This window comes from Ammospiza nelsoni, chromosome 8 (genome assembly GCF_027579445.1).
Source record: "Ammospiza nelsoni isolate bAmmNel1 chromosome 8, bAmmNel1.pri, whole genome shotgun sequence".
Classification (NCBI taxonomy): domain Eukaryota; kingdom Metazoa; phylum Chordata; class Aves; order Passeriformes; family Passerellidae; genus Ammospiza; species Ammospiza nelsoni.
Genome location: NC_080640.1, coordinates 8,211,170 through 8,223,708, shown reverse-complemented (window position 1 = coordinate 8,223,708; position 12,539 = coordinate 8,211,170). Strand labels below are relative to the sequence as shown.

At 49.3% G+C, this 12,539-nt stretch overlaps 1 protein-coding gene across 2 annotated transcripts in view; it reads right to left on the bottom strand.

Moving 5' to 3' along the window:
- AFAP1L2 (actin filament associated protein 1 like 2) overlaps positions 1 to 12,539 on the bottom strand; it is a 64,237-nt gene that overhangs the window by 7,679 nt on the left and 44,019 nt on the right. The window contains exons 5-9 of one of the 2 annotated variants that reach the window (XM_059476997.1): positions 9,477 to 9,567; positions 2,733 to 2,938; positions 1,971 to 2,150; positions 1,337 to 1,426; positions 498 to 582 (exon numbers count right to left, since the gene is read on the bottom strand). In XM_059476997.1, the coding sequence (XP_059332980.1) occupies positions 498 to 582; positions 1,337 to 1,426; positions 1,971 to 2,150; positions 2,733 to 2,938; positions 9,477 to 9,567 (652 nt within the window). The remainder of the gene's footprint in view (positions 1 to 497; positions 583 to 1,336; positions 1,427 to 1,970; positions 2,151 to 2,732; positions 2,939 to 9,476; positions 9,568 to 12,539) is intronic. The other variant, XM_059476998.1, reaches the window with a different exon arrangement.

Here is a 12,539-nt window from a genome sequence, read left to right as displayed (position 1 = left end):
TGCAAAGCCCAGGGAGTTCAGGAGGAGGATGGCACCAGTAAGATCAGTTAGGGATCTGTGAAGATGCTAATCTGTGTTGCTTTACATGTCGGGTGGCTCTGACCAAAGGCCAGTCACTGCAGGAGCAGTGGGAGGTGCCTGTACAGTTCTTGCTGGACATTTACCAACCTCCTTTCACTTTCCTATACCACAAACAATTTAATTAAGAACCATTACCCATTAACATTTACTGTATTCAAGTCTTTTCCTCTCTAAAAACAAGGACACAAGGTGGGAGGGGGAAAGTTTATGTCCAAAGAACCTCGTCAACATTCTCCTGCTGAGCACATCAGTCAGTGTGTGGCTGTGGAACCAACAGGCAATCCTGGCAAGAATATCAAATTCCCAGGCAATGAATGCACACACAGCTTTAACGAGGTGTGTCTGAGGCGGCAGTGGCAGGAGCCACAGAAGGGTAAGGGCCCATTGTCCCTGTCATTCCCAGGGCAAGGTTTTACCATCTTTTGCCTCAGCTGTCTCCACGTGGCCATCGGTGCTGCTCCCGCTCTCGGAGGCTGCAGAGTATCTCTCAGACACCTCCACCTGTCAACAAGCACCACGCACAGGCTCCACAGATGCACGTGACCCATTCTTCCAGCCAGAATGTGCTACAAGGACCTTTCTCCCCTTCTCCCATGTTATGAGTTCCCACTCTCTCTGTAGCAAATGCTTTCACCTGGCCATCCCCAGCCAGCTCACTCACACACTGTGCCCTTCCCATTGCTCCTGAACACACCCCACCCCAGCTGGGCTCACTTCTGAGGAGACACAGTGGCACCACTGCTGCCACCCCATGGCACCCTGCAGCCTGGCTGGTGACAGTCCCTACAGGGGGAATGGGCAGAGGAACCAGCCAGGTGCCCAAACAGGTCCATTCTGGGTGCCCACCAGAGACTTAGGAAAGTCTCTTTGTCCTCCCACTGTTTTGGAACAAGCTGCTCCCAGGGGAGTGTCACCTAAACCTGGACTAGAGATGGCCCAAGCCCTGGCATCCAAGGGTCTGTGTCCCTCCCAAAGCTCTTGGAGAACACAACCATTCCACTGGATGAGATAGCAGCTACTGCCCTAGACAGTGAGAAACCAAATGCTGAGTTAGTCTGGGAGGGAAGATATGGCAACAAAATTAAGATGCAAAGGAAAATTAAGATAGTTCCAAGAATGCTCCTTTTCAGCAGCACAGGGGTCTGGTTACCCTCAGTCTTTGCTTGCTTAAAATTAAGGCATCTACACTTCTATCTATTGAAGGAACAGGGCTGAAAGCCCAAGTGCCAGTTCTGCCTGTGGAGACAAGAGGTACCTTTGGGTAGCTGAGACGCTGTGAGTCTGGGATGTACTGGTTGCCTTCACTGCCGCCTTCACAGAGCAGACCACTGGTCTCTTGGATTACCTGTGCAGAAGGGGAGGCCAAAGCCTGTGAGAGAGCTGCATTAACAGGATCAATTCATCCCCCCCAGCTAGGACAGACAAAACCACATCAGCCTGGGACAGCCATGGTTTGCTGTCCCTGTGACCCTGGGGACTGTCCTGGAGCTGCATCAGGCATGCAGCAGCAATTACTGGATCCAAGTCACTGGGAGAGGCTGCCAGCAAAGGCAGCCCTGGCGTCTCACAGCCCTTCTGGGCTCCAGGAGGCTCCTCCTCCTGCTGCTGTCCCATGGGAAGGGCTACATCTACCCCTGCCCTCAGCCCAGACATTTCCCCCACCACAGCAGCTGGGCTGGGAGGTCCCCACGTGGCCTCCAGTACACTGAAGGCAGCAGGGAGTGCAGGAAGAATCTGTTCCCAGGACATGAAAATGAAGTGGTATATTTGTATAAAGGCTTGCAGCGAGCAAGGGAGCCAGAGCATGCAAGGACAGGGCTGAGATAAGATCTGCTCTCCCAGCAAAGCATGGGAGCACCAGTGGGACAAATCCTGGAGGTGTCACTGACCCTGAGCCACTGCTCTGCCTGGTCCTTGCTCTGCAGCCCCAGCACGATGACATCAGCGTTTGTGGGGATGATCTTCAGCTTGTGCTCCTTCTTCCTCACTTGCTTTTCCTTGTGAATGACTGTGCAGCCCAGCAAATTCACGTCCAGCTGGGGGTTGTGGTCCTTGGAGCTCTTGTAGCACTGGGGAAGGAAGGCAGGAGTGGATGAGAGGCAGGGGAGGAACCCTCTTGCTCCCTGGCAGGAACTCAGTCCCCCACAAGTGATGCATGAAGTCATGCAGCCACATGCATTGACTGCACTGAACACAGCAAAGTCCTACAGTTCTAATAGGTCTGCACAGACTACACCCTGGAGATCCCTGATGTGCAGGTACACACACACCTGACTGCATGCACACATGGTCTGAAATACCTTCTACTGACACAGGATCAAGTATGTGGTTAGCCTCCGCGGTAAGAACCCCTTCTGCTCAACCACCTCAAAAAGTTTGCCCGAAAAGTATCCCTAGACATTTTGTGGCATTGTGATTTTGGTCACAAATATGTCCTTGTGCCCCCTTCAGCAATCCCATGCCCACGTTCCTTCTAAAAAAGGAACAAGATCCCCAAATCTCCAGGACATGGTTTTTGAAGCTTCTAGGGGTATTTTGTTTTTTGACAGCTCATTTAACATGGTCTGAGGTGTCACTGCCTTCCTGAGCAGTGACCAGAATTGTTTTAGACAAACAGATTGTTTTAGACAAAGAGGAGAGGATCTGCTCACCAGCAGCCTGGTGTCCTTGATAACACACAGCTGCTTTGCCCACTGTCCCAGCCACTTCTTTCTCCACAGGAAGGCACAGATGCGAGCGTCCTTCATCAGCTCGATGGTGGCCTCTGGGGATGGCCACTGATGGGTTGCTGACTTGCCTTTGCTGCTCTCTTCCTCATCATAAGATTCGTAGGAACTACTAACAGCTTCACCATCTTCTACAACAAAAGCAAAGCTCTGTCATTAAATCCATTTTTAGAATACCTCTGAGTCAAATGCTTCCCTCAGCCATGCTCACACATGCACAAGCTTCCAGTGCAGGGATGTGTCTTTTGAGGCTCTCCTTCTACAGAAGGATAATTAATAAGAAAATTATCCTCACGGATCCTTTTTTCTTTTTAGCCCAATATGGATCTCATTGTAGTATTTTGTGCCTAATAGCCTCTGTTAGTAAACACTCAAAAGACACTTCTTGGTTGACCACAAATCTGAGAACATTCCCGTAGACATTTCCTGATGTTTGCTGCTTTCCCCCCCAAAGATGCTTTTACTACATTCCACTTCAAGCCAAACACACACAATTTTTAAGGCAACAACAGCAAGCTACAACCAGCCCTTGTCCTCTAAATGCCAGAAGTAAAAATGGTATTTGCAAGGCCATGAAGCAAGCAATGATCTATTGTATTTGAGATGTCATTCACTTTCCCCCTGGTCTAACAGGTCCCTCTCTCTCTACTCAGCTTTTAAGGGACAGCAAGGAGCTTTGAAGTAACACACTGTTGCAGCACCAAAAATTAGTCATAAGTGGCAAATGTGAGGAGCCGTAACAACATTTTTTATGTCCATTCTTAAATGGATTGCTATGTTACTGGGATGAGTTGGAATTTTCAATACCCAGCTCTAAAGCATTGCAGAATTTTGGAGTTTTCAGCTGATCACTGGTACCAGGCTCATCAAAAACACTGAAAATGTTCTCCCTGAGTGCAGAGGAATTTGCAACACTCTGCTGGCATTTAGAGCCCTAAGTCACAACATAAGCTCACAGAGCAATATGGGAACATTGGGGCACCATTTGTGTAGGGTTTACATTCTTGTCCTATCAAATAGCATGGAGGAATAGTGTTAATTTTCTCTCACTGGAATTAAATCTAATTTGGATTCTTACCAAATCTTACTATCTACATAAAAATAACAGCATCAGATTGTGCAAATGAAAAGAAGAAAAGCAGCCAGAAAAGAGAAAGACATTAGGAGCTTCACTGAAGAATGTTTCAGTTGGGGTTATTTGTTCTTTAAATAAAAGGAACTGAGATGCAGTAACAAAGCTACACTCTTACACCCAGTGAAATTTCACTCTACAACCTCCCTCAAGTGATCAAAACTTCACCAATTAAAAAAACTTTTTAAAAAGCAAAGTCTCTGAATGGAGCACATCTCCAAGCCCTCAATGTATCAAACTGTCCATCTTTTATGGGAAAACTTTTATGGGAAACCTCAGTGCATTCCCACTATGCAGAACCTTGTCCTCAGGCAGAAATTCACATGGAGTAACAGTGCAGGTGTTTCTCACCTACAGACACCAAGGAGCTGGACCTCTGCACTGCTACCCCTTCCATAGGCAGCAGCAAGGATGCCTAAGGGAACCTCATTTTCCAAAATTCCCTCCTTTTCCACATGGGCCCTCTGGCCTCTTTTGGGAGTCTCTGGTGCCCCCACCTAAGGAGCAGGTCTCAGGCTGCCACCTTACTCCTGAGAAGCCCTGGATGCTCTTCTGTGCATCAACCGCAACCCCAAGTGTGGTTCCTCATGAGATGAGCTCTTCCCTGCTTGAAGAGCTGCTGGTCTGGTGACACTGCTACAGCCTCATGAAGGAAAGGCATTTACCAGGCTGTGCACCTAGCAAATGGGGACAAGCCTTGCCTGGTGGCTTGTGACAACCCTGTGGTCACTACTAAGGCTCACTCAGTCCCAAATCGTTCAGCTCAGGCACCAGTGGCAGCCACAAGCCTGGATGTCTTTATCTAAAGCCACCTCTGCTTTCCTGTGGGTCTTCCCATGAGCTCCCAGGGAGCTAAATCAATGCCATGATGCAGGAAGCTCAGAGCATCTTATACTCCCACTCTGCCTAAGTGGAGTACCTTCAATCCTTCACCAAACAGCTACTTGTCGATACAGCCAGCATTACCACACATTATCAGCTCCACACCAGTGACAGAACCAGAATAAAGGGGAATAAAGGCTAGGAAAGTTCTCTTCATTGTCATCCTGAGCACAGGGAAAGCCACCAAAAATAATGCATTGTGCAAAACAGTGAGAGGTGGTTATCCTCCATGCGTGTAACAGGCAAATCCAGGGGGAGATACCTGATAATCTTTCCTAAAACTGAGCTTTTGGGGGGTATTTTTGGGTTGGTTTTGTTGTTGTTGTTTGAAAAAGGCACTTCAGGTTTGGAAAGCATGCCATACCCATAGTTATTGTGGCATAAATAACGCCCTCAGTAACCTGCAACCCTGGCCTGGGTCCAGCCGCAGCAAGCCTACCAAAAAGACCTGCACAGTCAAAAAGAAAGAGAAAGGGAGACAAAGAGAGAAAGCCACAGATAAGCAAATGCAGAGAACAAGGGCACCAATCCCCTCGGCCAGTGAGGCTGTCCCATCCCTGCACGCTGAGATTTCATAAAGGGACAGCGTTCTCAACCCATCCCCTCAAACAAGGCAATTCCCTTTAAAACAGAATCTTCACCATCGCAATTAAGAGCAGCCAGGGCTGATGAGCTGTTTCAGCCAGAACAATGATTGCTCAGTTGGCAGCCACGGGGCTGCTCCTCTCCCGGTTTCACTCCTTATCGCACCCTCCAATTATGCAAAGGCTGCTGATAAGGCTTTAACACATTTCAGCCCAAGAGGGAAGGGAAGCAGCAGCCTCTGCTGGAGCTGGAAAATGAAAGGCAGAGCATCCCCAGCGGAGGGGTGGGAGTGCTGCTGATGAAAGATGGACCCCGAGACCCAGCGGAGTCACCCGCTTGCTTGGTTTTAATTAATCCACCCCCGGTTTGCTGCAGTGTCTCACAGTCCCACCTCTGATGGTGCACCAAAGCTCTATCTCCTCAGCCCATCTGGAGGCTTGCTTTGATGTCCTTTCTTGGCAGTGCACCCACTTATTTTAGTCGTGTTCCTATTTTGGTCTGACTTCACTACGCCCATTTGTTTGGGGACACATGGGTGTCTTCCAAGGCTCACGCTGTAACACTGACAGAAAGTACCACAGAGGGACTTCTCAAAAGAGCTTACAGCAACAGGACAAGGGTAAATGGATCCAAACTGAGAGAGTCTAGGTCTAGCTTGGAGTTCAGGAAAAAATTCTTGACTGCAAACATGATGAGGAGCTGGCACAGGTTGCTCAGAGGGGCTGTGGATGCCCCAGCCCTGGAAGTGCTCAAGGCAAGGCTGGCTGGAGCTCTGAGCAGCCTGGTCCTGTGAAAGGTGCTCCTGTACATGGCAGGGGGGATGGAACAAGATGGTTTTTAAAGTCCCTTCCAACCCAGGCCATTCTATGATTCTATGGAAGACCACCAGCAGCTTCCTGGACTGCCACCCCTCCTATCCAGCTTGTGGGGAAAGGCATAGAGGGCTCGGGGATTACTGGGGCCAGGCTTTGGCATCTTTGTCCCGGGCAAATCCAGGCACGTCCACACTGCCCTTGAGCAACAGCAGTCACACCAAGGTCGCAGATCATCTGCTAGCAGTGAGCACCTCTGTGTGGGACAGGTACAAATACTACTGACACCTGATAGGGCACAGAGTGGGGTAGGGGGAGGGATGGGATGGGATAGGATGGGATGGGATGGGATGGGATGGGATAGCTTGTGCTTGTTGAAACAATGAGCAGGACAGTGACCTGCAGGATTGCCTTCATGCTGCCGCCTGATCTCTTGAGGCAAAGCAGGGCACCAGCATCACTGCCCAGCTTCCTTCTGCACAGCACACACACTTCACCTTCTCCTGAGCCCCCACAGCCTCTCCTGCCATGTACCTGCTGCTCCACATCTCTCCCTGCTCCTCCTGCTGGCTCAGCCCCCAGGAACCACCTCCAAGGTGAGGTTGCCAAAGAGCACATGAGAGATTCTCACCATACTTCCTTCCTTCCTCCTCACACAAAGCAGACCCTGTAGCACACCAGGAGGTTTGTGTAGAAGGGATGTGGTCGGGTCTGCAGTGGCTGAGCAATCCCAGGATGCAAAGGCACCACACTCCTCAGCGCTGGGCAATCAGTGGCATCCTCTGCCCCATCTCTGCTGCTTTCACAGGCTCCTGTCCCCACCTGCAGCTGTGACCATGCTCAGGAAAACACAGAGCCTGCTGGTGCTACAGAGAGCCTCTCAGAGCTGCCTCCCTTGGACAGTGCTCCCATCATTTGTGCTTTTCTCTTTTTGCAGAGCTCTCATCTCTCATTTCCTTGGGCATCTGACTGACCTAGATTTCGGTGGGTGGTGGGTGTATTTGCATCTCAGAGCAGCAGGTTACCAAGGAAAAGCAGAGGTGGGAGCTGGGTGTGCACTGATCATTCCTGCCAGCCAAGTCTCTGATCTGAGGGTGAGTTCTGGAGCTGCCTGGATAACACAAGCACATGGATCCATGGCTGTACTCCAGCTAATCCAGAATGTGCCTTTTTATGCCATGGCTCTTAACAATTTATCCACTTTCCCCATGTGCAGCAGGGGGGAAAGAAATCTCCTTTATCCCACATTGCAGGCATGGGGATGAGGCTGCAGCAGGGCTTCACTCTCAGGGCATCACAGCCCTCACCTCAGCCACAGGACCCAGAGCCTTCCAGCAAACACAGGGCAGAGCTTGGGGGATCTCTCCTCTGCACTGAACAGCACCTTTCACCCTGGCCTCAATGAGCCTGAACCTCTTCCCATCTGAGCTGGGCACCATCTCATCTTCCTGCTCACTGACACAGAGCTTCAAAGCCCAGTAGTTCACACTGGGGCTGAAGGGGACCCAGCTTCTCCCAGATGAAGCTGGGAATGTCGGGCAATATTTAAGTTTATGCTACTTTTCACTAAAGTTTTATTATTCTGTACTATCTGTTAAACTAGATTTGCACCTGAATATGAATTATTTGCATAGAAGGCCCCTGCCCTGGATGACTCAAAGCTCACCCAAACTTCAGAAAGCCCCACTCCATGTGCCATCCAGCACATCCAATGTGCTTCCCATGACTGTTCAACCCAGCAGCACTTTACTGCTTGGTTCTGTCTGCTGTGCATTGGACATCATAATTCTTCAATTTCTGGTTGCAGGGTGGCTCAATTTCAATAAAAAGGTTGAAGCTTGTTAGTTTTTAGGTAGGCTATGAGCCCCCTTTGATCTGCTGTCTGTCACTAGGTGCCCTATTAAAGTTTGTCCCCATGTTTCTTATCAGCTCCCTTATCAGCTCTTGTCCCCAGAGACTTCTCCAGACTGAACAACCACAGCTCTCTCAACCTTTCCTCACAGGAGAGGTGTTCCTTTCCTCTGGCAATTTTGGTGGCCCTCCTCTGGATCCACTCTAGCAGGTCCATGTCCTTCCTGTGCTGTAGAAAAGTCATCTCATTTTTTCCCCTGCATATTGTGAGAGGTAGTTTCTGCTTTTCCACTGATTGTTCAGGAAGGTGTGAATGCTTACAGGCAGACTGGATCACTTAGGTGTGACTAACTCAAATTTTCAAATAAATCACGAGGCTGGTTTATGAGTTATAGGGTCTGAATCCCACTCACTGGCTTTAGAAAGCAGAGCTAGAAGCATTGTATAAGGTGTTAATTTCAGATTAACAGATCCAACAGCCAAGGCTTTAGATCCAAATCTGTCACCCTTAACCCCCTTTGCTTGCCCTAACTCTTGCCACTCAGCTGTGCCCATGCCACACACTGTGCTGCAGCCAAGGCTGATGAGCAGAGATCTGCTCCTGCAGAGGGTGATAGGATCTGTCTCGTGTGGGCTTAAATGGATTAGAAAGCGATGACAAGATCAGCTCTGCTATCAGATCACAGGAAGGCAATCTCAGTGAAGGGTGTTCAACAAAAGGATGCAGGAACACATGTAAAAAGTGAGAATGTGGGAGCTCAGCATGCAGCAGCTCCTCCAAGAGGGGTGACAGGGGACAGGCAAGGGTGGACCTGCTCCAGGACATGGCTGGGGTGCTGTCCCAGGCACTGAGGGTGTGAGCATGGAACCCACATGCTCTCCCCTCACACCAAGTGTGGCTCTCTAACCAAGTTTACAGATGGCTAAACTGCCACAAGAGACAGCTGAATAAAGAGCCAATTATAAAAATGGTTATCACTCCTAACAGAGCAGCAGAGCCATGGATTTTGAGCCCCAAGGGGACAATTAGAGCACTAGGACACGAATGCAAGCCACCAGAACTTCACCACTCAGTCCTGAATACAAACTTGTGTTTGGCTGCAGCCTATCTGCCAGAAAACCACCAAAACAAAGAGGACCCACAACGGTTTCTAACATTTTACACTGACAATATATTGACCCAATCATATTGCTAACTTCTACAGGAAAGTTAAAAATTGGAGCAATTCAGAAGTCTTTGCTTTCCAGCTAGCATTAGGTCTGTAATATCAAGTGTGATGAGCAGCAGAAAACAAATTTGTCCCAAAAGCTGTAGGAAATATCTATGCTTTCATTTACTGATTCTCATGAGTCTCAAGTCCTCCATCTCCCCCACAAAGCCCCTCCCAAGGGTTAGCTGGGATATACCATTTACAGAGATGTCATAGGGCTCAGCCTCCTCGTAATATCCCTCTGGGGATTCAATCTTGGGGACTGCTGGTTGTTTTGTTTCGAGAATCTGCAGAACAAACACATAAAACAAACATGATTTAAGATAGAACCAGATCCACCAAAACAATGGGACATCCTTTCCCCCTTTTTTTAGTACTCAATTCATCCCCGTGGATGAAATCTTTTAGATGTGGTACAGTTAGCTCAAATATAAATTGAAATTACTGTATAATTGCATCATAAATGTTATTTTCTTTCATGTTGCTTGGGAAGATCAACTCATAGCAGCAATTGCAACCATCAGCCTTACCCTGAACTGAGATTTCTGCCTGCTGCACTGACCCCCCCAAGCTGCCCATGGTACCTGGGGATGGTGCTCTGTGCTATGGGTATATAAGATATGGGTTATCTTATCAGGGAACCAGAAGGGAGGACAATTGGTGCAACCCTGGCTTTACACTGAAAACAACCTGAGCAGTCTCTGATTGTGTCTCCAAGTCCCTGACTGATAGAAGCTAACAACAAAAACTCTCTGCCTTAGGAACTATATTGGGAATCTTTAATTGTGCTCTTAACAAAAAATGAAGGAAATGGATAAACAACACCAATGGAAAATGAGCCTTTGAAAAGAGTCCAAGTGCTGGAAAATCCCTGTGGCGCCTGCCAAACCCCTCCCTAAGCACAAGCAAGGGCTGGCAGGAAAAACATGCCTTGATCCTTTAGAAATATCAGTACATGAGGGAGAAAATGTGAAGAAACAAACTTTTTACTTTTCAGGTGATTCACAGAGATGTTGGTCATGAGAGAGCAGAGCAGCAGCATGAACAGATCAGAGCACAGAGCTTGTGTTCTTCCCAAATACCTGGCATCCCACCTCCCACCCTGACCTGACAGCAGCATTTCCCTGCTCCCCAATGAGGTTTAACCACCCTTAGCCACCTGACAACAGGATGCTCTGTCCTGTCAGGCTTCAGCTGCCCTGGCTGAAGCTGTGCAAACCCTGCCAGGATGCCCAGGGTTAAACCCCACTCCCCCAGAAGGAGGGGCAGGTCTCTTTGCAGAGACAGCAGTGTTGAAGGTCACAAATCATGAAAATAATGAATTCTGCCCACAATTGCCCCCTGGGGAAGAGAGGCCAGCTGTGCACCAGCATGGCAGGACCAGCCCATCTGCAGGTCATGCCAGCACCATCAAATGCAGGTGCAAAGCTGCCCATCCTGCCCTGGATGTTTCCACCAGCAGCTTCTGGTGCTGAGAAGCAGAAACGAGGCTTTGAAGGGAGAGATTTTCTGGCCAACAGCTGCCCACAAAGGGAAGCTGTTGGGCTCTGGGAGTGAGGAACCCGGGCCACACCAAAGCCACACGTCTGCTCCCACTTGGACGAGCTGCCTGTGGCTCTGCCAACCTCCCAAACTTCCCCAGTGTTAAAATTCCTCATGTGGGTCTGCCAGATGCTGTGAGCAGCCTGAACTTTCCTTCCAGAGGCACGTAGAACACTGCTGGAAAACACTTGCCTTCCAAACACTTAAAAGGTTTAGGAATTTCTTGTCCTAATGTGTTGCATTAAAGAAACAAAAACAAACCCAGGCATTCCATGGCTTTACCTAATCCCTTCCCTGGCTAGGAAATGTGTCTGTAATTGCCATCTGTGGTGGCCTCCTGTGCAGCCAGCTCCCTTTGTGCTGTGACCATAAAGAAACTGCCTACACAAAGAAATGCTGTGGGTTTTTTCAACACCATCCACAACTGCCAGGGAAGGGGCTGCTCTGTTTGGTGTCCTACAGACAATGAGGTTTCCTACAGGGTGCACCTTGGTTGACCAGAAGGTATTTGTTTTGTCTCCTCTTTCCCTAGGCGTGTGGTTTACTCTCTAACTTCAGTCACAGGCTATAAATGTAATTATTTACCCACACTGGCCCTTGCAGAACATTTGCCTGTTGCATTATGGCCCAATGAGCATGCAAATATCACCACCCTGGCTGTTTGCATCCCTACCACAGGACCTTCCCTGGGGATGGATGCCTGCAGGAACAGGCAGAGCTGCAGCACAGGAGAAGTCACCAAGGCCTGCAGAACTCATTGTTTAAAGGTTGTTTTGGGACAAATCCAAAGGAATTAGTGGGATCCAGGTGGGCCATCCCTGTTGGGTTGCCCAGTGGCTGCCAGGGACAATTGGCTGTGGAGAGCTTTATCACCATATTTCTTCCATGCCTCAAAAGGCAAGTATAGAGCAACACCACAGGATGCCTGAGTGCCACCAAACCACAGAAAAATCTGCAGAGCAAAAACAGATCAAATCTGAATTCCTCTCCTAACCTCTCAGTTTCTGTGCAAGGAGTTGTGTTCACCCTCCACTGCCCAGCTGGCCGTGGCTCCTGCCTGCCCTGGGAGCTGCAAATCCAAGGGAAGATCCATTTCCCCCTAACAGCAATTTCCACTCATTAAAGCTCTCCCCAGCCCTAATCCCTGAAGGACACTCAGATATCTTTGCTGCCAAAGCTCACTGACACACAGATGCTCACATGAGGAGGTACCTGGCTGCTGCATCCAAGGGAGGTTAATTCCAGTGGTAAGCAGCTGGGAGAAGGAAATTCCCAGCACAGGTCTGGGAGAGGACAGGTGCCCTTCTCAGCTGAAATCTGAGACTATTTCTGTTTAAATTCCCTTATTTTGGGGGGGAATTTTTTAATCCCTGATTTAACTTCCTGATTGCCCAGTCAGAAAGCTGGGCTGCACCAAGCTCAAGAGAAATGCCTTAGGGACACCTGGCTGCTGCTTCCCCACTGGTGCCCTCATTCCACCTCCTGCCCACCATGAAATACAGAGATAAACAGAGGTTCCTGCTCTGGCCACTGCTGCCAGGCCCTCCAGCTCCAGCCATCTGCATGGGCAGAGCCCTCTGGGGCTGGAGCAGCTCCCAAGGCAATCACACTGCATCCTAGGGTTTGTCAGCTGCACCCCATCCTAGCCCTTGTTGTTCCAGCTCCTCCAGCTAACTCCAGCTGAGCCACACAGATCCCTGGGCCAAAGTCCTGGTGC